This window comes from Wyeomyia smithii, chromosome 3 (genome assembly GCF_029784165.1).
Source record: "Wyeomyia smithii strain HCP4-BCI-WySm-NY-G18 chromosome 3, ASM2978416v1, whole genome shotgun sequence".
Lineage (NCBI taxonomy): Eukaryota > Metazoa > Arthropoda > Insecta > Diptera > Culicidae > Wyeomyia > Wyeomyia smithii.
In genome coordinates this window covers 8,507,896-8,535,620 of record NC_073696.1, presented here as the reverse complement: position 1 = coordinate 8,535,620, position 27,725 = coordinate 8,507,896, and the positions used below count along the sequence as shown (strand labels likewise).

Here is a 27,725-nt window from a genome sequence, read left to right as displayed (position 1 = left end):
ATAAATCGAACATCCGATTTCATGAGTCAAATGCTATATGTCCCGACTCGCAACTCATGATTTCATAAATCAAAATCATGGTTCCAGTAGCCAAAGCAAGAATTCATAAATCGAACACCCGATTCCTGGAGTCAAATGCTGAATTGCATGACTCGTAACTAATGATTTCACGAGTTCAGCTCATAATTTCATGGGTTAGAATAAGCCAAAGCAGAAATTCATAAATCAAACACTCGATTCCCGGAGCCAAATGCTATATTTTAAGACTCGCATTTCATGATTTCATGAATCACAATCATGGTTCCATGAGTCAAAGGGAGATTTCATAAATTGAACGCCCGATTTCATGAGTCAAATGAGTCAAATTTCATGACCCATAAATCATGGTTTCAATCCAAATTGCTCATGATGTCAGCAAAACAGTAACGCACGGGGTGCGTTACGAACAATTGGCTCATGATTCCATGAGTCTTTACTCATGGTGTATATTCATACCATGAAAATACATCCAAATCATGAAATCATGAGTCATTTTGCCCGTTTTCGAGATTTTATTTCTACCCGTGTACGGTTTTCATTCGGATACAGATATTGTGCCTTCATCGTTAACGACGGAAACCCCTATCATACATAATAAGCCAAAACAGACCTAGTGTAGGTCTTGTTAAGAGTAACATTCGCTCATACTAGAAATTTTCCAAACACCCCTGAAATTTGCAGTTATGGTCAAAATGCCGTTTTTTGGACCTAGGCGCATATAATGCTTTTCAACTCAGTAATTTCTCAACCGATTTTCAATATTTTGGCAGTTTTGGAAAGAGGAAAGATAGAGCTTTCAAAATATAAACAGGTATGTATTCATTTCACCCAATCTTACCCAAATTTTAAACTAAACTTTGAAATTTGCCAACAATTTTTCTGCGAAAAGTACTACAAACAAAGTGGTACTTTAAAAGTATATTTAATAACGAATCAAACAGAAGAAGTTTCGTGAAAATCAATTGACATTTGACTGATTTATAATTTTTCAAGAAAAGCAGAATTTTTGGCATCTGTTGCAAAGTTGTTCCACGGTGCTACAAATGAAAGAAAAATGCCAAAACTACTGATGTGACCTAGTTACATGCGCTCATAGTTTAAGTGTTTTATATACCCTTAAAATTTGGAGTTATGGTAAAAAACCCCGTTTTTGGACCTCAGCGCACATTTTTATTTTTTCCTCGTTCATTTTTCAACCAGTTCTTTATATTTTGACCGCTTTGGAAAGAAGAAAAAAGGGCTTATTCAATCAGGTTGAGGTAAATAACTTTTTCTACAAGCATCCTACCGCCCTACAATATCCGAAGAGTTTTCCTCCGGAAAATCTCCTTCAAATATCATTTATCGATATATTTTTAGGCTTTGCAAACCAACTAGTTGCCATACTATCGCAAGCGTGCGACGCCACCATGTCTAGGACTCGCCAACCTAGAAATGGGAAGCCACCGGTTTACTGGTTGACTGATGCGCTAGTGGGCCACCGCAATTCGTGCCTCCGCGCAAGATGGAGGATGCAGCGTTCGCAAACAGACGAACCGATGATTGAGCGCCGCGCAGCATTCGGTTCTGCAAGATCGGCGCTAAAGAGTGCGATTAAGGCAAGCAAGAGAGCCTGCTTCGATTGGATATGCGCGAGAATCTAGTACTTGTTTACAACACGGAGAAGGGTCAGAAGTGTCCCAATTACCGCAGGAGCAGGGTAGGGAAATGTACTGGTACGCTACAGTATTCACACGCCAGATTTTTGTGATTGCCTCAGTGGAATGAAACACTACGCGACAGTAGCCGCTACCGAAGTTTCATACGACCTGCTTTATCTCTTGCTTTTTGTCACGAATTCAATATGAACAACAATTCTCTCGCTCACTTCTTTTTATATTGTTGTCATTGTATAGACAATCTCTGGCTCGTGTGTTATTGACTGTAGCTGTCTGTGGTAATTATTGCGTTTATTACGAATTGAAGTGGAATCAATTCACTTAGCGTCAATTTTTGTTTGGGCACGAGGACGTTAAATGAATTTGTAAGATAAATGCTTTTATTGTCCTGTTTTTGATTAAATATGCTAAATTTGGATAAGACTTTCGCTACAGCGAACTATTTTCAAATTTTCTGGTGTACACGATTGATGATATTTTTCGGCAGTACATACAGAGTAATTATTGATTTTCCATCTTATTACTGTGCTAAACTGTCGCATGATTGCCAATTATTGTCATTCGCACAATGCGACAGTCGAGATATCGAAGCGGCTGGAGATCGGCACAAAAGAGAATCATTAAAAAAACCGTGTTAGCTTTAAGTCACACGATTCTCTCAAATAGAGAAGCGTACGGTTGAACGCTGCTGTCGCAGTCTGCAAGAGAGGCAACAGTATTTTTCGATACGGTGTCATGCAAAAATGTTAACTGTTCGACACACTGCGCAGGAGTTCCGCAAGGTTCTATTCTCGGTGATGTGGAATGTCATGTGTGACGAAGTATTGAAACTCAAGTTTCCTATACGAGTGTGATCATCGGCTTTGCAGACGACATGACGCTAGAGGTCTACGGCGGGTCGATCGAGGAGATCGAGTTGATCGAGAAGGTCGAGTCGGCCACGCGCTTTATACGCAAGGTCGAAGACTGGATGCACTCCAGAAAACTGGTGTCAGCGTACCATAAGACGGAGGTCACAGTTGTGAATAACCACAAATCAGAGCAACAGGCGGCGGCCAGTGTCGGAGACTACACCATTACCTCAGAGCGATCTTTGAAGCTCTCGGGGAATATGGTTGACGACAAGCTCGCATTTAAGAGTCATATCAACTATGCTTGCAAGAGGGCTTCAACGGCCACTGCAGCATTATCTCGAATGATGTCGAATAGCTCAGCGGTAAATGGCAGCCAGGGTAAACTTCTTGCCAGCGTGGTTTCGTCTATACTAAGGCATGGGGACCCAGTTAGTGCTAGGACTTTCCGGATTAAAATATCCGGATATCCAGCCTCGGGTTGAAAAATTGGATTGTGAAAAGAGCCATTTTTTGCGTCACGTTTTATTAAAACGGGCCTCAAAAGACAGAAAAAAAATTACGGATATCCGGATGGTAAATATCCGGATATCCGAATATCTGACTATTCGATTATGCGAATCCGGATATCCGGTCATTCGAATAGTATTCGTTCACCCATCCGTGATCCGAGCTTCAGATAACCGGATCACGAATATATCCGGTTAAAAGTCCCAGCAAAAGCGCTAAGAACTAACAGTTATCGTGGTAAACTTGAAATTACATACAGGCTCATATGCCTGAGGGTTGCGAATGCGTTACTTACGAGGTACAAGAAAATCATTCTCGATAATCAGATGGCAGCAGGAATGGTCGGTAGATGGACGAAGATGGGTTGGGAGCCGCCATGGTTAAAAATACTAGTTTTGTAGTCCTTTAGCCTAAAAAATAATGATGTTCATACGAAATTTTTTATATACAAATGAACCAAAAAATAGAATGATCCAACATATTTGTTAGATTTTTTTCCGGATTCTAATACGATATACAATTTAGGGGATATCAAGTTTTGAATGAGGTTATGTTCGTTCGAATTGCGCCTTTTCTTTTTATTTTCGTTTTGTTCCAATAGAAAACTATTAAAAAAACAATTGGGCTCTTCTGTTCTTTACAACGAACAGATTGTTTTCGAAAGAAAAATTCGTTTATCTCTTTCTCTCCAAATTCACTTACCTCAATCGACCAGGCTTCAATATTTACCTAACAATTATCATTTTAAATCATATTAAGACGTCTCGCTTGCCGAAGTACTGTGATATTTCCTGCTTTGGAATGTTCGAGGTACGTAAAGTTTCATTATCTACAAACTGAAGAAAAACCACAACCAGAAACTAGAACTAATCGGAAAGATAGTTTAAACGTTATTTACAGCTTGATTACCGCCAACCGCTTAGTTTTGCTAGCTTCCTAGGTATAGAATTATTTACACCAACATTCCGATGAAAGTTGCTTGCCAATGCTACGAACTCAAAAGAACAGCAGAATGCTACAAGAAACAGCCAAACAAAGGAAACTGAATGCATGAAAGCAGCGCGACTAGTAACGGTTCTACTAACCCATCTAGAGAAGTGAGATAAGAAAAGAGATGCTATATGCTATTATACATTTTGCAATACCAAATTAGTGACTGCAATCCTCGATGACAGATTAGCCAATAATTAAACTAAAACCAATTAAATAATGACAAATGCCGATACAGTATGAGATTTGTGAAACAGGAGTAGATCATTCAGGATGCTGCGAGCTATGGTAGGGGCCCTAGCTGGACCCCATTTCGATGTACGGACCATTTAAAAGGAGCGGTGTAAGGAGCAACTAACAGAATGAAAAAGAGAGTGAGGATTTGCGCTCCATGCCGAGAAAATAACGGTGGCAAGCAGGGAACGCAGTTTCGTAATCTATAAACAATTTAATAAAGACTGTGTGTTGCAGTTTCTTTTAATGTGTGTACCTGGCTTGGGCAGCTGCAGCAGTTTGTTATGATTGCAGAAATCAGTGGCGCAGCATTCGATCGTGAACGAATTTCGCTTCTCCTTCGAGGTGAGACAACTCAACGGGAGCCGATCGGCTAGTTCGTACTTTTTTGGTTGACAGCTGTGCCGGCCGCCGAGATCGAACCACGAACGAGCAATCGATTCGGACCCGAGACGCAAGCCGATGGGAGAAGAGAAAAGAGAAGAAATCGAAAAGAGATTTTTTTTAACAATTTTGTTCACTTAATTTGGATAATAATTTCTCTTTCGTTTCGGTAAATTATTTTATAATACCGGTTGGAGGAAACAATGCTCGAGACTCAGGGATTTTTTTAGATAACGGACGCGAAGTCATGTTTGTAAACTGATTCGATTTTTTACTGGAATGGGAAAATAACACATCAGCTTGGATACTTAATTGCAGAAAACTCTGTCTACTTAAGAGGCTGAATGGAGTTAGAATGTAAGCAAAAAGAACAAGTAAAAACATTCGGTTAATTTCAAAATTCAAGAAAAATTAAAATAAAGGTCAAAACAAGACAAAAGAAATTGGTTAGCACTTGATTCTGGTGTGGTGGTGGAATCAGCAAGTGTGCGTAAACGCAAACAATTTTTTAATTGAAGTTTAAACAAATGATAATATGTTATAATGCCTTCAAAGAAAAAAAATCAAACTTTCAACAAAAGATTGTTCAACTTGATCATACGTGGGGAGCAACACAAGTAGGGAAACAAAAAAAAGGAAATGATAACGCAGATCGCACCTTGCTCTAGCGACAACTGAGGCAGAAGTAATCGGTTACAGAGATCTGGTCCGTAACAGCAGTAATGATCGCTGCGAAAATCTGCGCTCTGATTCCGGCACCAGTTCCACGTGAACGGGCCCCGATAATCCTTCCGGTCGAGACACCTTTTGGAGGGGGATACGAACTGGTGAATTTTATTTTGTCTATCATTGTACGGAAAAACACTTCCATCATGGGGTCAAAAGATGAACCCCAGGGAATATTAAATCTATAGTTTTAATTTACCACCAACAATAGATGAACTGAAAAAAATCGTTTATGCTGTTCACCAATATCTTACAATATAAAGCATACAAAGACAATTCAAAAAATGCTCACACAGCTGAGAAAAATTTATCATCACCAGTAGCGATTGGTGCTTCTTTGGAACTATTCTGAGGAAACTGCTGCTGAACATACATGATTCAAAAAGTTTCGTCAATGAAGCAAGGAAAAAAATCAGTGGCTTGAAGTGGAAACTGCGGTTAAATATTAAGAAGGAAAAACTCAAACATATTGAGAAAAGTTCTCCGAACCCAACTGGAGATAAGCATCCGTGCCAACCAATGTTGGAACTCGCAAATACTGCTTTTGATGGGCAGAAGCCACGCCGGAACAGCACCAGCGCGACAGAATGTGTTTTTGGTAACACCTAAACCGGCTTCTCCGCTAGCACAGAATCAATTCCAAACCGGTTATACGATAAACAAATGGAACAGCGTTTCTATGATGCGCTCGGAACGAAAATGATGTCATAATTTTGAGCTCTTATTTCCTTTCCAGTCGTGTGAAAATTTAGGGGAAATCAAACTATTTTTATACAAGTCAAAGAAAACTATTCAGATAACATAAATTTATTTAAGAACATTTCTCCCGTTCATTAAACTCCATCTCAAATCGCAACTTCATCGATGAAAGGGCGACCCCACCATTAGGGCATACACTAATGAAACACTGAATTGGACATCCGATTGAGATTTTAATGAAGATCCCTCGAGAGCCGTCAGAATCGTAGAAAACCGACTTGTTCTGCTCCCTTCATAACGGTGAGCTTCTTCCCAAGCGCCCACATCGAACATAATTATGAAATTTAATTAAAATTGTCCCTGTCTCTGGCGAGATGCGGTTCGTTGGCCTGGCCTAGAGGGAGCCAAAACTATGAAATGCAATCCAAATCAGGTTTGTTCTCGCAGTAAAGACACACTCACACACACACTTACAAATTTCACTCCTAACATTTTCCATTCAAAGCTCGGCGAAAAGAATCTCTCAGAATTCTTGCATTCTAAATTGGTAGCCGGGAATCCCTCCAGCTGTCTGCACTAAGCTATATGGATGAGGGCGAAAAGTAATGCGATGAACGAAATAAGGAGCGCAAAACTATGAGAAATCCCGTCCCACGCATACGCCGACCCGGAACACCTGTCAGCGGCGTCCAAACCAGGAACGGGACACGCCGGGAAGCTCCCCGTTTCGCGTTGCTCGATGACGATGCTACCGGTACCAATAATGAATGGTGCCAACATACCTGTACGAGTACTTGTAGACGCCGTGCTCCAGCGACAACGAGGTGAAGCACAGTCCATCTGTTTCACACACGTAATTCTGATCCTTGCAAATGTCACAGTGACATTTTAATAACTCTGAAAAGAAGGAGAAGAAGAGGAAAACAAACCGTTGAGTAAAAAAGAACAATTATGGAAAGTTGGAAAGGAAACACACGGGGCAGCAGAGAGTAGAGTCCCAAAATTTATGACTTTTAATATAGCATCACAGACGGTTCCGTTGAGGAAGAACAGATTTGCTAAGAAAATGAATTTCTTCCAGATGGGTACATTTGTTGCTGGGAATTCTACTATTCTAACTAGAAATTCTATTTTACGAATTTTACACAACTAATTTTAAATCTAATAAAAGCATTTGGTAACATTGTATTTACTCTAAGCTAACCACCCTAATGCACGTTATTTACTCGGGTATGGACATTTCTCCGCACAACATCGGTGACGATGAGGACGAAATTCATTAAGTTGTCAAGAATTTTCGTACAGGACCGTTGCGGTGAAATTGGATGCGAGTGTGCGGCTTTGTATTGAGTGAAAACATCTTTCCCAGACGTTTTATGATGTCTGGTTGAAATTGTGATTGATATACGAGAGAAAGGAGCTGGTAGAAGATTTGATTCATTTGTGTGTATAGCTGAAATTCTTTATTAAAACAAAATAGATGGTTTAATCGAATTTCTCTGAGTGTCAAAACATATATTAACGTTTCCCGGTTCCAAAATAAGACGTCAGTGATGATTTGGGGAGCCAGTTGCAAGAGAGGTAAATTGCCTCTTATTTTTATCGATAAAGGGGTCAAAATCAACGCAGAGTACAACCTGGACACGGTTTTGAATAACAATGTTCTGCTTCAAGCTGAACTATTGTTTGAAGACGATTACTGCTGCTTCCAGCAAGATGGCGCCCCATCCCACACCGCAAAGGTTGTTCAGGCGTGGTGTGAGGAAAACTTGACCGATTTCATTTCGAAGAATGAATGGCCTCCGTCGTCTCCGGATCTGAATCCACTGGATTATTTCGTGTGGGAATACATAATGTCGAAACTTAACGACTATAAAATAACAAATTTGGAGCAATTCAAACGAGTTATCACGAAAATCTGGGACGAGATGCTGATGGAGCACGTGCGCGCCGCTTGCGACGACTTTCAGAGACGTCTGAAGCTGGTTCGATCAGAGAAAGGTGGTGTAATTCCGAGATATCGTCTGTGAAGTATCTTTATGAGTTACTGAATAAAGCTATGAAAGCCAGATTCAGATTTTCTTCTTATATTTTGAAATATTGTGATTTTCCTGTGTGACCGGACTTTTTTGTCACCCTGTAATCAAGCAAACGAAACCAAATTCGGCATGTGGAGGTTTTTCGAAGCAAGAATCTAGAAACATTACTAAAGTTGTTGACAGCTCTCCTTTCTCTGGAAGAGAGGGGTCCCATACAAATGTAACACAAATTTCTACATAACTCAAGAATTATTAAAGCAAATGGACCAAAGTTTGCTCTGTATAAGTTTTTAGAATCAGATATTACTGCATAACTCAAGAAATAATGAAGTAAATGGAACCAAATTTGGCATGTAGAAGTTTTCGGAAGCAAAAAACATCTCTATGGTGGTTCTACATCCCTCGCTACTCGGGGAGGAGAGAGGTTCCATTCAAATGCAACACAAGATTCTGCATAACTCGAGAGCTAATCAAGCGAACGGAACAAAATTTGGCAAATGGAAGTTTTTGGAATCAGAAAATGTTTCTGTGGGAGTTCTACATCCCCTCGTCCTCTGGAAAGGAGGGGTGCCATACAAATGAAACACACATTTCTGCATAACTCAAGAACTATTGAAGTAAATGAAACCAAATTTGGCATGTGGAAGTTTTCAGGAGCAGGAAATATTTCTATGGTGGTCTGATATCCCTTTCTCGATTGGAAGAGAGGGATTCCATACAAATGGAACAAAAGTTTCTATATAACTCGAGAACTAATAAAGCAAATGGAACCAGAATTGACATGAGGAGGTTCTAGGGAACAAGAAAACATGGTGATTTGATACCCCTCCCTCCTCAGAATGGGAAGGTTTCCATACAGATGAAACACAAATTTCTACAAAACTTTAAAAACGATCAGGCAAATGGAATCAAATTTGCAATGAGGATTTTAGAATACAAGAAATGTTCCTATGATGATTTGGGAGCCGTCGCTACTATGGACGGAGAGGAAAGGTTCCCACATAAATGAAACACATATTTCAACCAATACAGGCACAGGTACAGGTCGAACTCGATTATCCGGGGTGCCAAAAAAAAATTACTCCAGATAATCGAATTTTCCGGATAGTCGAATCGCTATTTTTTTCTTGCGAATTTGCCTTTAACTAGGGTTTGCAATATTCCCGAGAATAGATTTCCCGGGAAACGGGAATGAAAAGTCTCATTTCCCGGGAATTCCCGGGAACCGGGAAAAAAATCCTCAGCAAAAATGAGATTTCAAATAAAGTTTATTAATAAAAAGTTTCAAACAATCGTTTACAATTTAATTATCAATTGAAGAACAAAATTTATGCAAGTTCACTCCAGAAATTCATGAACAATCGTCTATCAATCGTCTCAGTTCCGCCGACAATTTTTCGTTACGCCCAAATAATGTAGTTCCCTTCTGTAAAACTTTGCTTAAGATCGCTGAATCACCGCTGGTGTCTGATTTCTAAAATACTTCTAAATCACCGATTCCAGCCCTTGCTACATTTCATTAGAAACTGAAGAGTTCAATACTTTTATTTTGTTGAAGATAAAGCTGAGTGTTTGGTAGCCAGGGCCGGATTTAGACGCTGGGAGGCCCGGGGCAAATTTGTCTGTGAGGCCCTCTTTTCCTAAAATATTTAGAGGTAACGTTCTGGAAGGTGACGAGCAAAAAAAAAAGGTCGCCCCAGGATTAGGGGTGCCCCTTGAATCGGGAGGCCCGGGGCATTTGCCCCCTTTGCCCCCCCCCCTCAAATCCGGGCCTGTTGGCAGCCAGATTTCAGAGCATTTGAATGCCTTCGTAATTAATGTGAAATCGCGGCCACGACCCAAGTTACACTGACTGAGTTTTATTAATTTATTTATTTCTGGTCGCATTGATTTACGGGTTTCAATTTTTTTTTATCAATTTACAGGTTTCAAATTTTGTTGTCAATAAACAAAGAAAAAATCAAGCAACTATCCTCTTAGCAGTAAACTCACTAGCAAATAAAGACATGAGACGAAGGAAATTTTTATTAATTCATCGTTTACTGAATGAGACAGCATATATTTTTGACAAATAAATTAAGCAAATAATTTGATATTACACGGCAAGCAAATATTGATCGTCGTTTCAAGCAAATATTTGCTTCGTATAATGCACACTATGAAGCTGCTCTACACTTCTACGACGTAAGTTTCGTGTTTCGATACGATATTTAGTTTTATTGCAATATTGTATGGAAAATTTTCCGAGGAGCTCGGGAATCCCGGGATCCCGGGAATCAATATTCCTATTCCCGGGATCCGGGAATCCCGGGAAAAGGCAATTCCCGGGAAATCGTTCCCGGGATTGCAAACCCTACCTTTAACGAACGTAAAATAATTATTTTTTTCAATAATAATCAATAAGAAATTCCCATGCTTTCAATAAAGAGAAAAGATTGATGGGACGTAGTTTGCCGGGTTAGCTAGTATTAGTATAGAAACTTACCAAATGTGTGAAAACAACTTTCGTAGTCCTGTTATGGTTCATTGATTATAGATGATTACTGTTCAGTTTGATGAGATAAAAAGTGATTTAAAAACTAAACAAGCTTATGCGCGTCTTTGGCTCTGATTTGGTACTCTATGTGTAATATGCCCTTTTTGCATATATAATAAACAATAAAACCGCAGAAATAACAACAAACCCTTTGCAATTGAAAAAAAAACAGACGAAACAACACAAACCCGACAGGTGTGCCCAATTTATTTGATACTTAACCAGAGTACCATAATCCATTACGGTTTGCTCGGAAACAGCAATCAACCTTAGGAAAAAAGTGCCAACAAGTCTCGTAGAATGTCAAAACCCATGCCATGCACGAAACATAAATTTCCTCTGCTCCCATCAGAAATCCAAACGTTGACGTCCGCCTGACCCGGCCCGGTGCGCGCTTTTGCCACCGTGGCAGTAATACAAGAGAAACCACTGGGAAAACTCCGCCCCTCCGGGCGACCACTTCCGCAACCAACAACAACACTCGAAACCCAGCGAAAACATACAAACTTACTTGTTTTATTTTTATCCGCCGTCAGCGTCAATGTTTGCGGCGAATTATGCGACAGTGACGACGACAGCGCGGATGACGGCACTGACGGTTCTGCCGCTGCCGCTGCTGTTCCTGGGCTATCCTCGGCACCTCCGCCACCGGCGGCATTTTCATTCGAATTTAAAAGATACTTTCCATTAAACTGCTGCTGCTGTTGCTCTGCCTTGTACAACGATTCGCTGCCCGCCGATGTGCCGTAATCGTTCAGACTGCTGCTGCTTCGCTTGCTGTTGGTGTGCCGCAGGATTCGCGATGCTGCAAAGGAAGAGTGAAAATCGAGAAATTAAATTGAGAGATTAGTGATGTTTTTATTCCGATGAGTTTTGTTTTGCTAGTGGGGTTGAAAGTTGTGATACAGATACTGCAGTTACATCCCCGAAGCAGGGCAATTGTTTGGAATGCGCTCTAGCAGTGAGAGTTTTAATCCTCTAGGAGTACATATGAGAATTAACCCCGGGTCATCAACCTCAACTCATATGTGGGGACTGGAGTGTATCTGAGATTAAGTTCTGAAATTAACGACGTAAAGTTTTCTATACAGCGGCGGATGTGGTAAAATGAAAACCCTATTCTAACCAGTTTTTGTACTTATTATTTATGGTTTTGCTGTACCTAGAATTCACAACATGTCCTCGCAAAAGGTTCAGTCCCAAAGTCGGCACCGTCTCCCCTTTTGAAAAGCGGCCTTCTCGATAGAGAGAATAAAACAGCATGCAAATTAATTAATGACTACGGGAAGAAATATTTCACCATCGTAGTTAGCACAGTGCGATGGGAATATTACAGCTAATGGGTTTCACTCCCGGCATTTAATGAAAACTTTGTCTGGGGCTTGCACGCGTGTGCAATCTTCTCATAATGGCGTCTTTGCGTCGAGCCCCGGAGACCACAAATCATGGAAATAGAGCATAAATTCGCAATTAAATTAATTATTAGAGCTCAAGAAGAAAGAACAGTAGCAACTATCAAAGCTCTCAAGCAATTTTAAGATTTGAATAAAAATCACACGGCGCAGAAATGAAATGGTGCCAGCTAATGGGAACAGGTTGCGAGCTTGGCTGTCGACAGCAATCAGCAGCCACTTTTACATCCGATAAAGCTTAAATGTTTAATTCCCGATGTGGAGATTCAACCCCTTGCTGGGTGATGGGTGACGACCAGGTAGAAGTGCACTTGCTGCCACACGACAAAAACCTCTACTCCGCACAGTGCAACGGTAAGTGTCGTTAATAATCGTCACTGCGATAAGAAACTGTCACAAGCGATAAAATAATCGACGCAAAGATTACTGTCATAATGTGGAGTCGTTCGCACTAAAGTGGTCAAGGGAAGCAGTGGTCAAATCATAATCAAGTGGTGTAATCAGAGATTCGCCGAAGGGAAGCGTGAATCCATAATCTGAGAAAATCAGTGGGAGAGCTATTGCGGCTTAATGAGTTTCGAAATTATTAATTGAATCACTGATTAATAGTCAGTAGTTTATAATTGGATACTCGAAAAAAAACACAGTTGCTAACAAATTATGATGAGCATTCATTTGACAATTTAGAGAATCGCAATAATTTTCACAATTTGACCGGTTGACTCTGGGCTTTTGTCTATTGTCTTTTAACTTTTAACATTCTTTAGGTAACAAAGGAAATTTGAAAAATCAGAGAAAATGATTATTTTTCGGTTTGATTCACATAGTATCAAGCGTAAACCAGTTTGTAACCAGTTTTTGGCAGTCCGGAGTTTTTTCACGAACTGCAAACATGTTTTCAGGAAACAGACCATCTGTTCTTAAATTCTACCATGCTTCTAACAAATGTGTGTCAATATTGAAGCTGTTCCAAGTGCCACTAAAAAAGCTGTTTAAAAATTGTTTAGCGAGTATTACGAAAACAGCAACACAACCACTTTATTTGTAAGTGGAAACATAAAACGTTCAGAACAATTTCGAAGTCGTTTAGGTCATAAAAAAGAATCCAGCAATTCATCTTGCGGGTGAACAATCCCATATTCCATTATCGCAATCGATTTCGATCGTTTGCCTTTTCACACCTATCGCCCTTAGTAATTCTCCTGTTGACGGCGTAAGAAATGAAACCGCGATCCACTAAAAAAGCCACAAGCGCTGGCATTTAGTGAAACAAAACCAAAAAAAAACTCGCACACTCACACAGAAAATCTGTCTGCGCCAACGGAGTAACAAACTAATAATATCAATCAACCTAACGACTAAATCACCGCATAAACAAGAAGACACGAAAACAAGAACTCTGCTAGCCGCCGGGGTCCAACGGAGCGACTTGCGGGCCGGTTCGCGAAAGTTAACTACAGTTATGGCAACGGCGGAGACCAACGAGAGACGAGCCGTTCAGTGAGGCGACTTTGGGTGCTTCGTTTCGAAAGAAAGCAATAAAATATTTAAGACTTTTCGATTGAATCCTTCTGCGGTAATTGATTCTGAGATCCACTTATTGTGACGGATCTAATCTCGTTCATTGGACGGTAATTGAATTGTGAAAGCCATTCGAATGATCGGTGTGTAGGCCGGTTTGGCTAACTGCGGTCGAGACAAGCGACAGGACCCCCCGGCAGAAACGTGTATCTATCAGAACGTCTGTGTCTACGTCCAGGGCAGCGCTGGCTATCTGGTACAGACGCAACGTAAGTATGGTATGCGTAATTTCTTCCAATGAATATTCATTCATTCATGTGTTCTACCGTACAGGCGACGTGTTGCAGACTTGCTTAATCCTCGAACTGTGTGATTTTCTTTCCCCGCCGTCGAGAACCGCACTGGAGAGCGATAATGCCACGCAAACCGCACGAATGTTTAAACTCTGTTGGCGCGGATTCGGTCGAGACATGCGAATCGGAACGAGCTTGCTGGGAACGGCTAGGTGGCATTTCATTTATCACCTTCGAGGGGGGACCAAGTGGAGATTGTCCCAAGATTCACAACGGGGTTGGGGAGTGAGTGTGTTGTATAATATTTCTGCGATGATGTCTTCCTGTCGCCACGGCTGCGCGGTTTTCAGCGGTGGTTCCGAAGAAAACAGCTTTCGATATTCCAAGCTGTGTACACGAATAGACTCAACAGTTGGAATTTCTAGGCAGCTCAGCTTGGGTTCTTACTTGTGATAACGGATACCTGTCAGATTTGACTCCAAAAATAGAATGGCCGCGGCCATTTCACAGTTTTTAATTTTGTTACTCCTGTGCTCTAAATACGAATCTTTTTTAAAAACCTCAGCAATTCTCGCTGAAAGCGAGGACTTTTAAAAAAGATATTTTTGTTTCTAAATTATTGAAAACTAGCTGAATGTACCCGGCCTTGCTCGTGTAAAAATTTCTGCTTTTTCTACAATTTTCCATATTTCCATATACTTTTTCCAATCCATCATTTCAAATAATATTTCTATTTTAATTATAAACTTGCTTATATACCACCTTCGTTAATTAACAATCGATGGGGAGGCATTCTAGCTGGGTCGAGGAGTTCAAAAATTCCGTTGGAAAATGGATTGCCTCATCAGCATCTTCGACGGTATCGATTATCTTACAATAAAATCAAATTAGACTGAAATTACATAATCTGATAGTAAACATTATTGCTTGCTATGTCTGTTCGTTTTACTTTTTTGTGTAAACAATATCAATATCATCCTTATAGTTGAACATCAGTCTTCATGAATTAATTAACAATTTGGTGATACGGGGACTATCTTCACATTTTCCACAAGTTTTGAATAACTTCCAATGCAGGAAAACAACCCCTTGCTAAACCAAACGTTTGGACACCAATTTTCGGTTTTGGGGAGTCAGCTCTGACCTATGAACCTAATATCTGGGAGAATTTGAATATTTTTCTTCTTGAATTTGAAAATAGCGTTGGAGGCCCGTTGTCATTTTCTGAACATAGTTCTCTTTCTAGAAGTATTGACATTATTCTACCATTTTACTCAGTTTCACACAGCTTAACAGAAAGCAGAAATAGCGGAATTGATTTCAAAACAACGTTTCAATATAATGTCCAAGCCTTTTTCTGTATTCTAGTAACCTTTCCAGAAAATGTAATCCGCCATGTACGATTTAAAATTTTGCGCCGGAAATGAATATTTGGCTTCTGGACGTCATCTTGATATCGAAAATATACATATTGAAGAGCATATATTCGTTTTTCACAAAATTCTGAAACCGGAAGTCGCCATATTGAATTTAAAAAATGTCGTTGGACTTTAATTTCTGGTTTCTAAAGGTCATCCTGGTTCCGGAAATACCAATGTTTGGAGGTTTGTAAACGTTTTCTACAGTTGTATTATACAGCTTCCCAGAAACCAAAAGTTGCCATCTTTGTTTTAGAAAAACATCTCTAGGCATCAATTTCCGGCCATGACCGACCGAGGGCATGAAAGTTATCGTACCTTTTCGAAAAATTCCCATAGGACACTGCAAGGCCTGACTTTCTTATAAATTAAGACCCCCTCCCTCTTTGATAGCTGCCTCTTTCTCTTTTCGACATCATGTTCCGGTCTCTGGAAATCAATTTCCGGTCTCCAGATATGACCAAAAGCCTAAAAACTATCGTATTCATTCAGAAAGTTCCCATAATGCATGAAAAAACTTGATTTTCTGACCAATTAAGACCTCCTTACTCCTACCAATATTTCTATGACCACTTCCTCTACACAGAGAACACGTATGCCAAGTTTGGTTGAAATCGGTACAATCATTCAAAAGTTATGCTGGAACATACATACATACAAAACTTTTTTTTAAATAAATTGCTGGATTTTAGGAGCTCTTTAAAATTGAGCTTCAGTAACTTGTCCAAACAAATTTTTTCATCCAAAACGCTAGATTGGGCTCTCCGTTATCAAATTATGCAAGAAATATGTCAAGAAATCGTTTCAAAAACGGATCAAAGCAGGTTGGATGTTTTGAAACACTTCTCTAGAAACATTTGCACGAAAGCCGATTCTCGACTGTAAACAGACCGCACTACGTTCCAAAAGAGGCCAATATTTGGAAAAATATGATCGATGTTCGTATGACGACGCTATTCCCATTCCGAAAATACCCCTATCGCCAAGTATATAATTCAATTAATAATTTTCGCAGATTTCCAGAAACCGAAAGTCGGCAACCCAAGTTTCAAAGTACCGTCAGACACCGATAACCGATTCTTAAGAGTCATTTTTGCTCCGAAAACAACAACATTGGGGGGTTTGTGAGCGTTTTCCACAGTTTTAAATGGCTTCTTAGAAACCGGAAGTCGCCATCTTGGATTGAAAATAGCAGCGAACATCATTTTTCGGTCTCTGGACATCAACTTCCGGCCTCCAAATATGACCAAGAACCCGAAAACCATCAAATTTCAATGAAAAGTTTCCATTATGTATAAAATTTATTACTTTCAACCCCCTCCTTCTTTAAGGGTAACCCCTCCCCCTATCCAATATTTCTATGACCACTTCCTTTGTACAAAGAACACGTATGCCAAGTTTGGTTGAAATCGGTTAAGGCCTTCGAGAGTTATGCTGGAACATACATACATACATACATACAAAACTTCTCTTTTATATAAATAGATAGATAGATAGATAGATAGAAGATAGTGAAAAGGGGAGAAAATCACTTTAATTAGTTCATATTGATGAACCCCTCGGGCACCAAGGGATCGAACTGTTCTTCAAAAAGTTGTATTTGTAGCAATTCTGGAACTTTTTATTGATTTACAAACCCTCTACAAACAGCACGTCGCACAGTGCGTTGAATGTAGGGTAAAACGGATCAAAAATCAAAAGTACACGATTTTGTCGATAAAACATGTTGATGTAACAAGGAAAGTTGTTCGTTACCTTCAGAGCTACTAAATGCATAACGGTCTTATGTGATGCACTAAATCACAAAATTGTCCCAAACGCCAACGCACTCATCCTATACCAGAAACCGTTAATCTCTTTGTAAAAGTTGTACATTGTAACGAAAACTGCGGTTTCTATGTTTACTTACTTTTACATAATCGCAAAAGTGACTTATGCGCAATTATAACGAAAAAAAAAGATTTTTTAGGTATCCTTTTACGTATTGTTTTAACTATTTTTTATATATTTAATTACCAGAGTAACAAACAATTTAAAATTCTTCATGATGCATATTATATTATCAAGTCAAGTTTTGGGTCATATTCAGACAAATTGGAATAGTTGTTCGAAATGGTAGCAGCAAATACTAATTCTTTTGGGGAGTTATTTTCAACGAGCTTTGCAATTCGCCGTTTTTTAATTCTGGTTGAGCAGCTTTCAAAAGTTTGTGAGCACGTCCATGAAAAGAAATGTAGTTGTATTCATAATTATTATTCTCACCGAATCGAGGAAAAGCAAGCGGTGACTCTAACCAAATTTCATGCTTTTTCATAAAACACTTTTTTATTCTATTGCATTTCTCCCATTTCGAGTTCAATGTTGGACAATATACAACAGAAAACTTGTGCAAATCTTAATAAACATGCTCGACTGTGTCTTCTGGTAGAGACAATATCGAAATACACATGATGTTCTTTTGGTTGCATTGCAGTTAAACCACTTTTCAAATATATGCCGCTTCACGAGCGATCGGCATTGACATACGAAAAAAAAAAAATCTCTCAGAGTTGCAAGAAGTTGCAGCTAATTTTAATATATTTTGTAGAGGACACTTCAAGCAAACTTTTGATGTATGTTTGAGAGAGGAACTCGGTGGAACTTTTTTTAAAACGCTAACAAAAGTTTGAGTTCGCGTTTTTTAAGGATTAATACCTTCACCAACTCATCATACCGATTAATCATACACGCAATCGAAACCAAGTCTCTCTATCAATGAAATATTGCACTAACCATAATTGTTATTTTCCATTTTATTCCATTGGAATACACGATGTAATTAAGTTTTACCAACGTTTAGAAAACGCGCGACAATTTAGTACGAAAAGTGAAACCAATGATTGCTCTGGACGCTGACGCTTGCTATGCTTGTATTAATATTTGTGATGCTTCCCAAAGCTCACCAACACTTGTTCACAACCCAGGAGATATCTCTGAACACGTCTGGGTACTTGGTGCATCCAAATAAAAAAGAAAGAAAACCGATTTTTGTCTATGACTCAACGCACTGTGCGTCGTTTAGAAAATGAATGATAGTGCTTTCATTCAAAGTAGAAACACAATGACCGCCATTTTGAATTTAATCAGAAAAACGTGTTTTGTGCTTCAAATTCAGATTCACTTTTAAAAGTTTCGACAAATCGAAGCATAATTCAGCATATTTATAACATAGCATTCATTTTTGAATTTCAGGTTCGCGGGGATTTTGTTCAGTAGATTTAAGTAGAACAATATTTTCTACTTGTTTCTTGTTTCTTGCATCAAAACTTTCTCATTATCCATTGCAATATAGACAATTCGACTTGATCTATTCGTTTTTTCTCGAGTTCTGATGCACTAAACAGAGGAGTCCTAAGGGATTCCATATTAATCGATAAGATGATTGTTTTGACTTACACCTATTTGCCTTCGTAATTGCGGTAGACAAAACGTACAAAACACCACTTCTTTTAATGGTAGCGCGTTCTTTGAAGTTTCTGAATTCATCATGATTGACGTAGAAACTTTTCGCAATAGATCAATTTTATATTTTGAATTACTCCTTGGCCCATTGATTAAGCAATCGATGTAACATTCGGTGATTCAACTTTTGATCTGAAAATGGCTTTGTTACAGTGGGGTGTTGCAGTTATGGTAAAACTGCTTTGGGTGAAAGATTTTTTTGAGCAAAAAACTCACAGGCTAAAAGAACAAGCTGCTCGTGCAACCGTTCACTGGAAAGTTCCCGATTCGTCTAGGCAGTAGATCCTTGGTAGGGCATTGAGCAAAAGTGCCACTTTCTGGCTGACTCCGATTGCTTTACACAGATTACAAACTGTTGAACTAGTTGATTGCAAGCCTGTGCCCCAATACGGAACTACATGATTGATGAAACCAGTGACCGTTTTGGGATTGGTACTCCATACCTGGTATGGAGTTGAGAGGTAACCCCCGAAGAAGTTATACCTCGATGAACCAAGAGTCCCGCGAAAGCAAAGCAAATGCACTGAGCTCTCAGGTTTAGCGTTGCAAAAACGGAAAATGTCGGTTGGGACTTTGCCGATTTTCTTTAAATGATAAAGAGCAGGACAGTGTCCAGTGAGGAGCCACGTGATGATGCGTAGTTCACTACGAGTAATAAAAAGTAATAAATTTTTGTATTTTTTTTTTCGAATGTTTAAAGTAAAGCGATATGTTCGAGTATTTTGGCTTTTGAATAAGGTATATTTGGAGATGTATTTTGCATGACGTGGATACAAATATAGTGAGTATTACGCTGTTGATAACGTTTCCTTGAGAGGTTATATACCTTTTTAGTTTCCAAAAAATCGCAAATTATTGCGTTATCTTAAAGCACATCTTGAGAACATTTTCACAAATTTTCTTGAAGATCTGTGCAATAAGGAGAAAGTTAGAGCGATTTGCAGCGCGCGTCGCCACGGCCGCATAAGCTAAACTTGAAACTTCATACGCGTGTATCTGAATGATGTTTTTTAAAAAAATGACTTTGCCGTGATCCTGATTGCGGGAAAACTGCTGAAGGAAGTCATCTTTTTTTTTTAATTTTCGTTATGGAATTCGCCGGTCCTTGAATGATCGCTTTTTGAAACATACAGTTACATTTTGCCGCAAAAAAAATTAAATGCAATTTTTAGCGCTTAAAACGTGCATTTTTTTGGTAAAAACGTTCCCAAAAAACGTTTGCACTGAAAACAAAATACTAATAAAAGCGATCGTTCAAGGACACGGCACTCTTCTAAACTAATGAAATAATATGAGTTTTTTTGAATTCAGTCGACCCGCTGAGTCTCTATCAGGATCACCGCAAGCCTCTACAAAAAAAGCGTTTCGGGGAAACGGCCATTACTCCAGTAATAATTGGTATATCTCAAAATCAAACGTATTTTTGTGTTGTTGATAAACTGTACTTTCAAAAAATACATGCAATAAAAATGGTGCTATGCACTTAAAAATAAATTCAAACTTTCCTCATTTTTCTCGACCAAAAATGTATATAACCTCTTAAAATCATGTTTCTCAACTGGTGGTACGTTTTTCTCAGCATCTACTGGAACGATTTGGCTGAAATTTTATTTCAGCATGTAAAAATAGATTAATGGATGGAAATGGAGCCGTTTTTGAAATTTCAAAAATTGCTAAAATGGCGGCCTTTTCAGTAAAAACAAAATTTTTTTATGGCAAATCACTATTTAAAAATTTATAAAACATTGAAAAAATCAGATATCGAAAAACAGCTTTGTTACAAGTTAGCTAATCCATGCTAGAACAAAATTTCAGCTAAATCGATTCAGTAGATACTGAGAAAAATTTACCACCAGTTGAAAAAAAATGGTTTCGTGAAAAACGCTGTCAACAGCCTATTATTCACCTAAATACAGTCCACGGCATGAAAAATACGTCTTCAAATATACCTTAAGGGGTTATATACCTTTTTTGTTTTCAAAAAACCGAAAAAAAATTTATTGTATTATCTTCAAATACAACATCTTGAGAACATTTTCACAAATTTTCATAAAGATCTGAGCAATAGGAAGAAAGTTAGAGCGATTTGCAGCGTGCCTCGCCACGGCCCAATAAGCTAAACTTGAAACTTTACACGCGATTATCTCGGAATGGTGTTTTCCGAAAAATGACTTTGCCGTGATCCTGATTGCGGGAAAACTACTGAACCGATTTCCTTAATTTTTTTTTTTAATTTTCGTTATGAAATTCGCCGGTCCTTGAACGATCGCTTTTCGGAACATACAGTTACATTTTACCGCAAAAAAAAATTTTAATGTAATTTTTTGAGCTCAAAACGTGCATTTTTTGGGAAAAACGTTCCCATTTGCACTGAAAACAAAATACTCATAAAAACGATCGTTCAAGGACCCGGCACACTTCTTAACTAATGAAATAATATGAGTTTTTTTATTTCGGTTGACCCGCTGAGTCTCTATCAGGATCACCGCAAGCCTCTGCAAAAAAATAGCGTTTCGGGGAAACGGCCATGACTCCAGCAATAATTAATATATCTCAAAATCAAACGTTTTTTTTTTGTTGTTGATAAACTGTACTTTCAGAAAAATACCCCTTTGATGCAATGAAAATGGTGCTATGCACTTAAAAATAGATTCAAACTTCCCTCATTTTTCTCGACCAAAAAGGTATATAACCCCTTAACTGTCTAGTACCCAAAATAATTTTCACACGGACTCCGAAAAAATCAATATAAATTTTTATAAACATCTTTTAAGTATTGAATGAAGCTTTTTAAAGGTTCAACTGAAGACCGTCTAAAGGCGGCACTGGACACTAGAGGGTTAATCGAAAGCCAAAATACCCGTACACTTCACCCTTCTCTGAACATTCGAAAAATATTCATGGAAATTCATTATTTTTCAAACCTTCCAGAGTAGGGTCCCTCCTTAAGTAACCTTTTGGTAGCCGCAACGTTGGGGTAGATAAACTGTTTAACTTGTCTGCAACCCTGCGCATGTTCCCAATGAGATACTGTTTCTAACTTTTCCCTTGTAATTTATAGGCAAAGTAGAGGAACCCAGAAACGGTTCAGGTCCAATTAATTGTTGAGTAGATTCTTCTCTTGCTAGACTGTGGGCCTGTTCATTTCTTCACATGGAGATATACAGGCAGTAAGTTGAGCATGGCTTTCATGGCTGCAATCGGCCTTGTGCGTAGGGCACTGGCAACTGAAAGACAGGACAATCCTTGAACTTTGGTAAGTTTCGCCTGGGCTGTCGTTTCATTAACCTCAGACCACCATACGAGGGCTGCGTAGGTTATACGTGGCCGAGCAATGGAGATGTAAGACCGCTAGTTGTGGTTTTAGCCTTCAGGTTTTGCCGAACAGTGTACTGTAAGCCCAGATTGCTGAAGTTGCCGGTGGCAAAATAGAAAATATTCGAATTTCGCGGCACCCTTTTTCTTCAGAAAATACTGAATAAAGTGATTTTTTCTCTGGTAAAAACAAGAAACAACTGTTTTAATTAATTTAATGTACGGTAATTTAACCGCACTATCCATAATTTCTTTGCATTACTAACTAAAAGCACGTGCTGTGTCAAATTAGTTTCAGTTATATTGCGGTGTCGTTAGGCACGTATTATTCATGTTATACTGGCTCACGCTGCGTTCCGTATCTACCGAGTTTCCGGAAATCGATAAATATTCAATCACCAACCTATAAAATTCAGGAAAACATTCGCGATTCGAATACCTCTGCCAAAATTTTAATACCAATCTCACTGTCGATTATTTTAAAAAAGATGCTGGCTTGTAGACCGCCCTCAGTCATCTTGCAACTTGGATTTTATGGCTGCACTCTTGCGTAGAAACATTTCATTTTATGGCTGCACTCTTGCGTAAAAAACAACCTTCCATTGCCATCTAGGTGCCCATTAATATTTAGCTTTGTCCTTGTTGCTGGTTTTCATGAATTTCGTAGGTTGCAAATCGAAATGTTTCATGATTGTCATAGAATGTTGCTGTTTTTTATTATTTTCGCGGCATTTCGCGGGATTTTGTGAATTTCGCGGTCAAAGCTAGATTTCGCGGAATTCGCGGTTTCCGCGAAATCGCGATTTACCACTGTCTACCAATAAGGACTATGTTATCCGCGTAACCAATGACTTCGTTGCCTCGTTACGATAGCTTGGGAGCATTGCTTGGATCCAGCTCATTGTAGTATTGTCGACTCCTTTAGTTTGTAGAGCCGTGTAAATCGATGCAAAAAGCGTGTTATCGAAAGCTCCCTCAATATCAAGAAAAGCGCAGACCGCTGCATCTTTATATTCCAGTGGCTTCTCGATCTTCGTCACTAGGCAATGCAAAGCTGTTTCAGTAGATTTACCTTGTTAATAAGCATATTGATGCTTATGCACGCGTAACTCCGTATAATTGTCTGCGTAATGTATAGTCGTCCGTTATTTTCTCCATCAACTTGAGAAACGTTGTAGTCAGACTTAAAGGGCTGAAGGCTTTGGGCAATGTTTTGTCTTTTTTGCCTGGCTTTGGTATAAACACTACCCTAACGTTCCGCCAGCTGACCGGGATATGTCCCAGAGGTTCGGACATGATGAGTCCGTCCGATTTTTGCAGAAAGATTAGTAGAATGCCATCCAGTCCTGAAGACTTCATAGGAGCAGTCGACAAGCGAGCAGTGCGAAGCACGTGGCGTCATGTGTCTGTGCTAAGGCTCTGTAGCTCCTTCAACCTTCGAGTCAGAGGTTTCTGTCGAGCTGGGAGTGTGAATGTTCATAAGAAAATTCAGTGTTTCTTTGGCTGTGACAGTCATACTTATGTACATACAAGACCATTCGTATGATCTTTGGACATCGCTGTTTGCAGTCGCGTTGCCTCATGCAGATTTTGAATGTCTTTACAGTATCGAACTCTGGACCTTCTTTTTTGGCTTTACATAGATCAGCGTTATATTCTGTGAGGGATGCTCTATCTGTAGGCTTCCCAGTTGGACGTGATTTCAGTCCTGTTGAACAACCTTCTAGCCTTCCGACGAAGGATGTTGAGAGTTTCGTTTCACCAGGTCACATCACGACAGACTGTCAGTTTAGTTAACGGACAGTTTGACGTAAAAGCTTTCTTGATCCTGTACTACAGGTCACTTGCTGCGATGTCCAGTTCAACTTTTAGCAGGCACAGGTTATGTTCACGTGTGGCAAACTTTAAGCTGCATGAAAAACAGTTTTATTATTATTTAGGTTTTATTTTAGGTATAGTTTTCACTTACAAAATCCGGGTTTTTAAATTACCAAATCAGAAGGAAGCAGTACGAATTTAAATCAATAATAAAATTTTATTTTACTATACAACGGCGCGTCTGTACTGTCTCGCTGCTCGTCGCAAAAGTAAGGTCATTTGACAACCGGATCCTGAGCTATGTTGCCTTTGGATGGTTGGCAGTTTGGGATGAAGTGCTGAGGCAGTGCACCCAGTTCGCAACAACTGGGGTTCGAAAATTTTTCTGACCGGATGTTCTTGAATTAATGTTAATGTTTATTGGCCAGTCATTTAAAAAAACAATTCAGATTCGTCATAATTGTAAATTTGATAAAGTTATGAGTACAACAAAAGTTGACTTTTTTCCTATGTATGTATGATTTTTTCATGTATTTTGACAAAAAAACAAATTTCCCCGAGTTTGAACACATTTCACCCAAGGGGCCAACAGCGGCGGCATTTTGAATTTTTCAGGAAATCGCCAATTTTCGATGTTTTTTGCGACGTCATTTTGTTTTAAAGCCAAATGAAGCCAAAATTCTGAGAGTTTGTCCACATATTAACATTTTTTACCCATCTTTTTTTACCCAGGTTGGAAATCAAGAGCAAATTCTTCATTTACCGTTTAAAGACACCGATGATAAACCTGATGACGAGAAGGAGGAGTTCTATGATCCCCCTGTAAGGGCCTACAGTGAGTACCCAGGACACGATATCAAGATTATCATCGGGGATGCATATGCACAAGTCGAGTAGGAAGAAATCTTCCGCCCCGTAATTGGTATAGAATCAAAGATTTCAGGGTAACGTAAGATTCAGTTGAGAGAAATGAGTTATGGTCGATTATACTCGAACATGGTTTTCCAACGAAACTGATTAGACCAATACGGGCAACCCTTGTAGGTTCTTCATCAAACGTCAGGATAACCAGTAAGATATCGTACGCTCGCGTGACGTTAAATGGTTTGAAGCAGAAAGACGGACTGTCAAACTCACTGTTCAACATTAAGGGGTTTTATGACTTTAGTTCAACAGCGTCTGACCCGGAGCGGGCGGCTGAATTATGGAATGCTGTATCCCGCCAGCTACACCTAAGATGGCAGCCCCATCAGCAGGATGTAGGTATCGCGACCCTGGTAAGGTAGCATACCGAAACCTTTCATCAACCACGAACAACGAATTTAGGAATACGGAACATCTCTAATTCGTTAGGCCCTAGACCAGTGAACGGTCCGTTAGCCAAAAAAGTAAAAGTAAAGTAAGTATAACTTTAGTTGATCCGCTGAGTCTCTATCAGGATCACCGCAAGCCTCTGCAAAAAAAGCATTTCGGGGAAACGGCCATTACTCCAGTAATAATTGGTATATCTCAAAATCAAACGTATTTTTTAAATACCACTTTGATGCAATAAAAATGGTGCTCTGCACTTAAAAATAAATTCAAACTTCCCTCATTTTTTCCGTCCAAAAAGGTATATAACTCCTTAAATTGGAAGGTGCTATACGAAGTGCTGACTTGCAGAGAAGTAACGAAGTCTCACGTGCTTCTGGATGGACTGGATTGTGGACGATATCGGCATCTTTGATATTAAGAACAGTTGAAGAGGCCTTTGAACCTCTCAGTGGAAACTGCATAAATAGGACTTGTTATTATTTCTGCCAAAACAAACGAAGTGCATGGTGGCTGGTAGAGAGCTTGGTAGCCCGTCGAATGTTAGTGCTGCGGTCTAGATAAATGGTAAATAACTTGCCGGCGGATTTAAGAAAAATTAAAGCGATTTTACTAACCATTGTTTAAAACATGTTAAGTTAAAGACTAGAATATTTATTATGTTTTCGTTTATCGTTAAGCAGGGTAACCGCTCCTATATCCATTTCAGTACCTATATTCATCTCATCACGCCTTTTTGATCAATTTATCGTCAAATTTTACCATATTTTCAACGTAAAACTTTCAGCCACTTGAAAAAATCGAGAAGTGAATAGATTTACTTTCAAAAATTTGTAGAAATTTGACGGTAAATTGGACAAATATGAAAAATAAGATGAATATAGGTGCCCCCAACTGTTGAGATGAATAATGGAGCGATTACCCTATATTTGTTCAATATATTGAAATCGAAGAGATAATCCCACTATTATGACCCTCAATTTTTCCTTCTCATGAACTTTAGGTATAGTTTCCAAATTATCGTTTTCGAAATTTCATTTTATCACATTTACTTAACAGTCTCATCAAACTGTTTAAAAAAACTGATTTCGAAAATGTATTTCCAATGCATCGTAAATTGAAACTACATTGAATGATGATTTTTCCTTTTTACCAACAACCAGTACCGACCCCCTTCGAAAGCTTTATTTCATATCGTCTATAAACTTCCTCTACATCAACCCCAATCAGTTTGAAGAATCCCATCGCAAAATCTGTATCGGAAAGGTACGCCAGCCACCGTTTCAATCGGTTCCCGGTGTTTCTCCGCTCGTACCGAGTGAGATGCTTGTTATCCTTTAATGAACTTGGCAGACCGGCTTCGACGCAGAGACGGGACGAGATGTAAATAAAGTTAGAATTTGGCGAAAATGGGAAGATCCATCTCCGGTATGTCGTCGTTCTTGCCATGCCAGCTGGAAAGTTGATCGAAGCTGACGGATGACGTGTCCTTGTCGGCGGGACTGTCACGGCTCCGGCAGGCAGTGACACGAAAGCACCACGCTACGCCACCGGAATGCAAAGTGAGCATGCCAAAAGATAAATAAGATGAAAAATTCAAGCTTTATCGTGATTTTCCTTCAGATTCAGAACAAACCGACAGTTCTGTTCATTCGTTTCTATCGATATGCAGCTTCCAACGCGTAAAACGAAGACAATTAATTGGACAATTCCAAAGCGTTTTCTTTACTCGTTACCTTACCTTTCTTCTGAATCTTCACCGCCGATTACCGCTCAAAGCCTTAACTTTTTCTCCGTGTACCGACCGAGCCGGCTACAACGTTTCCAACCCCTCGAGGTGGTAAGGTTTTGAAAAATTCTCCTTTGAAACGAGCTGGAAGGAAGTTGATGCGGCAATAATTTCCTCCTTTTTATCTTCCTTAAAAAACTTGTTTCGTCCCCCACAGCCCTCGCTGTGACGGCCGGCGGCGTAACGCCGTCAAGTTCAAGTGTGTTTACAGTTGACTTGAGGGTGGTTTCGGCACTGCGAACCACCCAGCCAACCAGCCATCCAACCAAAGGTGAAAAGGAAAACCGGTATCGATTGCTATTGCTTTTACTAGCTCTCGTTTCTCCGGGATGGAGCTTACACTCGGTGCTTTCGCTGTGTGCCATTGGGGAGACAGAGAGAGAGAAGAAGGGAAAGATACGCCAGTGTACTTCAAGTCGTTACAGAGTTAGCCCTTTTTAGAGAATGTTCACCCGGGGAAAACGGTGCTGAAATCTTTCCCGTTTGTGATTTCATGGATGAGATTTGAATTTTTAAAGTGACATTCGGAAAATTGTGTCGCTCGCTGTAGGTGGATGTGCCTGCTTGTTGTTGATGAATAATTGTGAATTAATTATTGTTACGGGGGATTCAGTTGGTATTTGTCACATTTTGTCTTCCAAACTAAATGAACTTATCAAATGTTTGACTACAGACCGGGCG

At 39.4% G+C, this 27,725-nt stretch overlaps 1 protein-coding gene across 2 annotated transcripts in view; it reads right to left on the bottom strand.

The window, feature by feature from the left end:
• Window positions 1–27,725, bottom strand: part of LOC129726643 (TGF-beta receptor type-1) — a 96,214-nt gene that overhangs the window by 51,990 nt on the left and 16,499 nt on the right. The window contains exons 2-4 of one of the 2 annotated variants that reach the window (XM_055683592.1): window positions 11,178–11,471; window positions 6,874–6,988; window positions 4,539–4,681 (exon numbers count right to left, since the gene is read on the bottom strand). In XM_055683592.1, the coding sequence (XP_055539567.1) occupies window positions 4,539–4,681; window positions 6,874–6,988; window positions 11,178–11,471 (552 nt within the window). The remainder of the gene's footprint in view (window positions 1–4,538; window positions 4,682–6,873; window positions 6,989–11,177; window positions 11,472–27,725) is intronic. The other variant, XM_055683591.1, reaches the window with a different exon arrangement.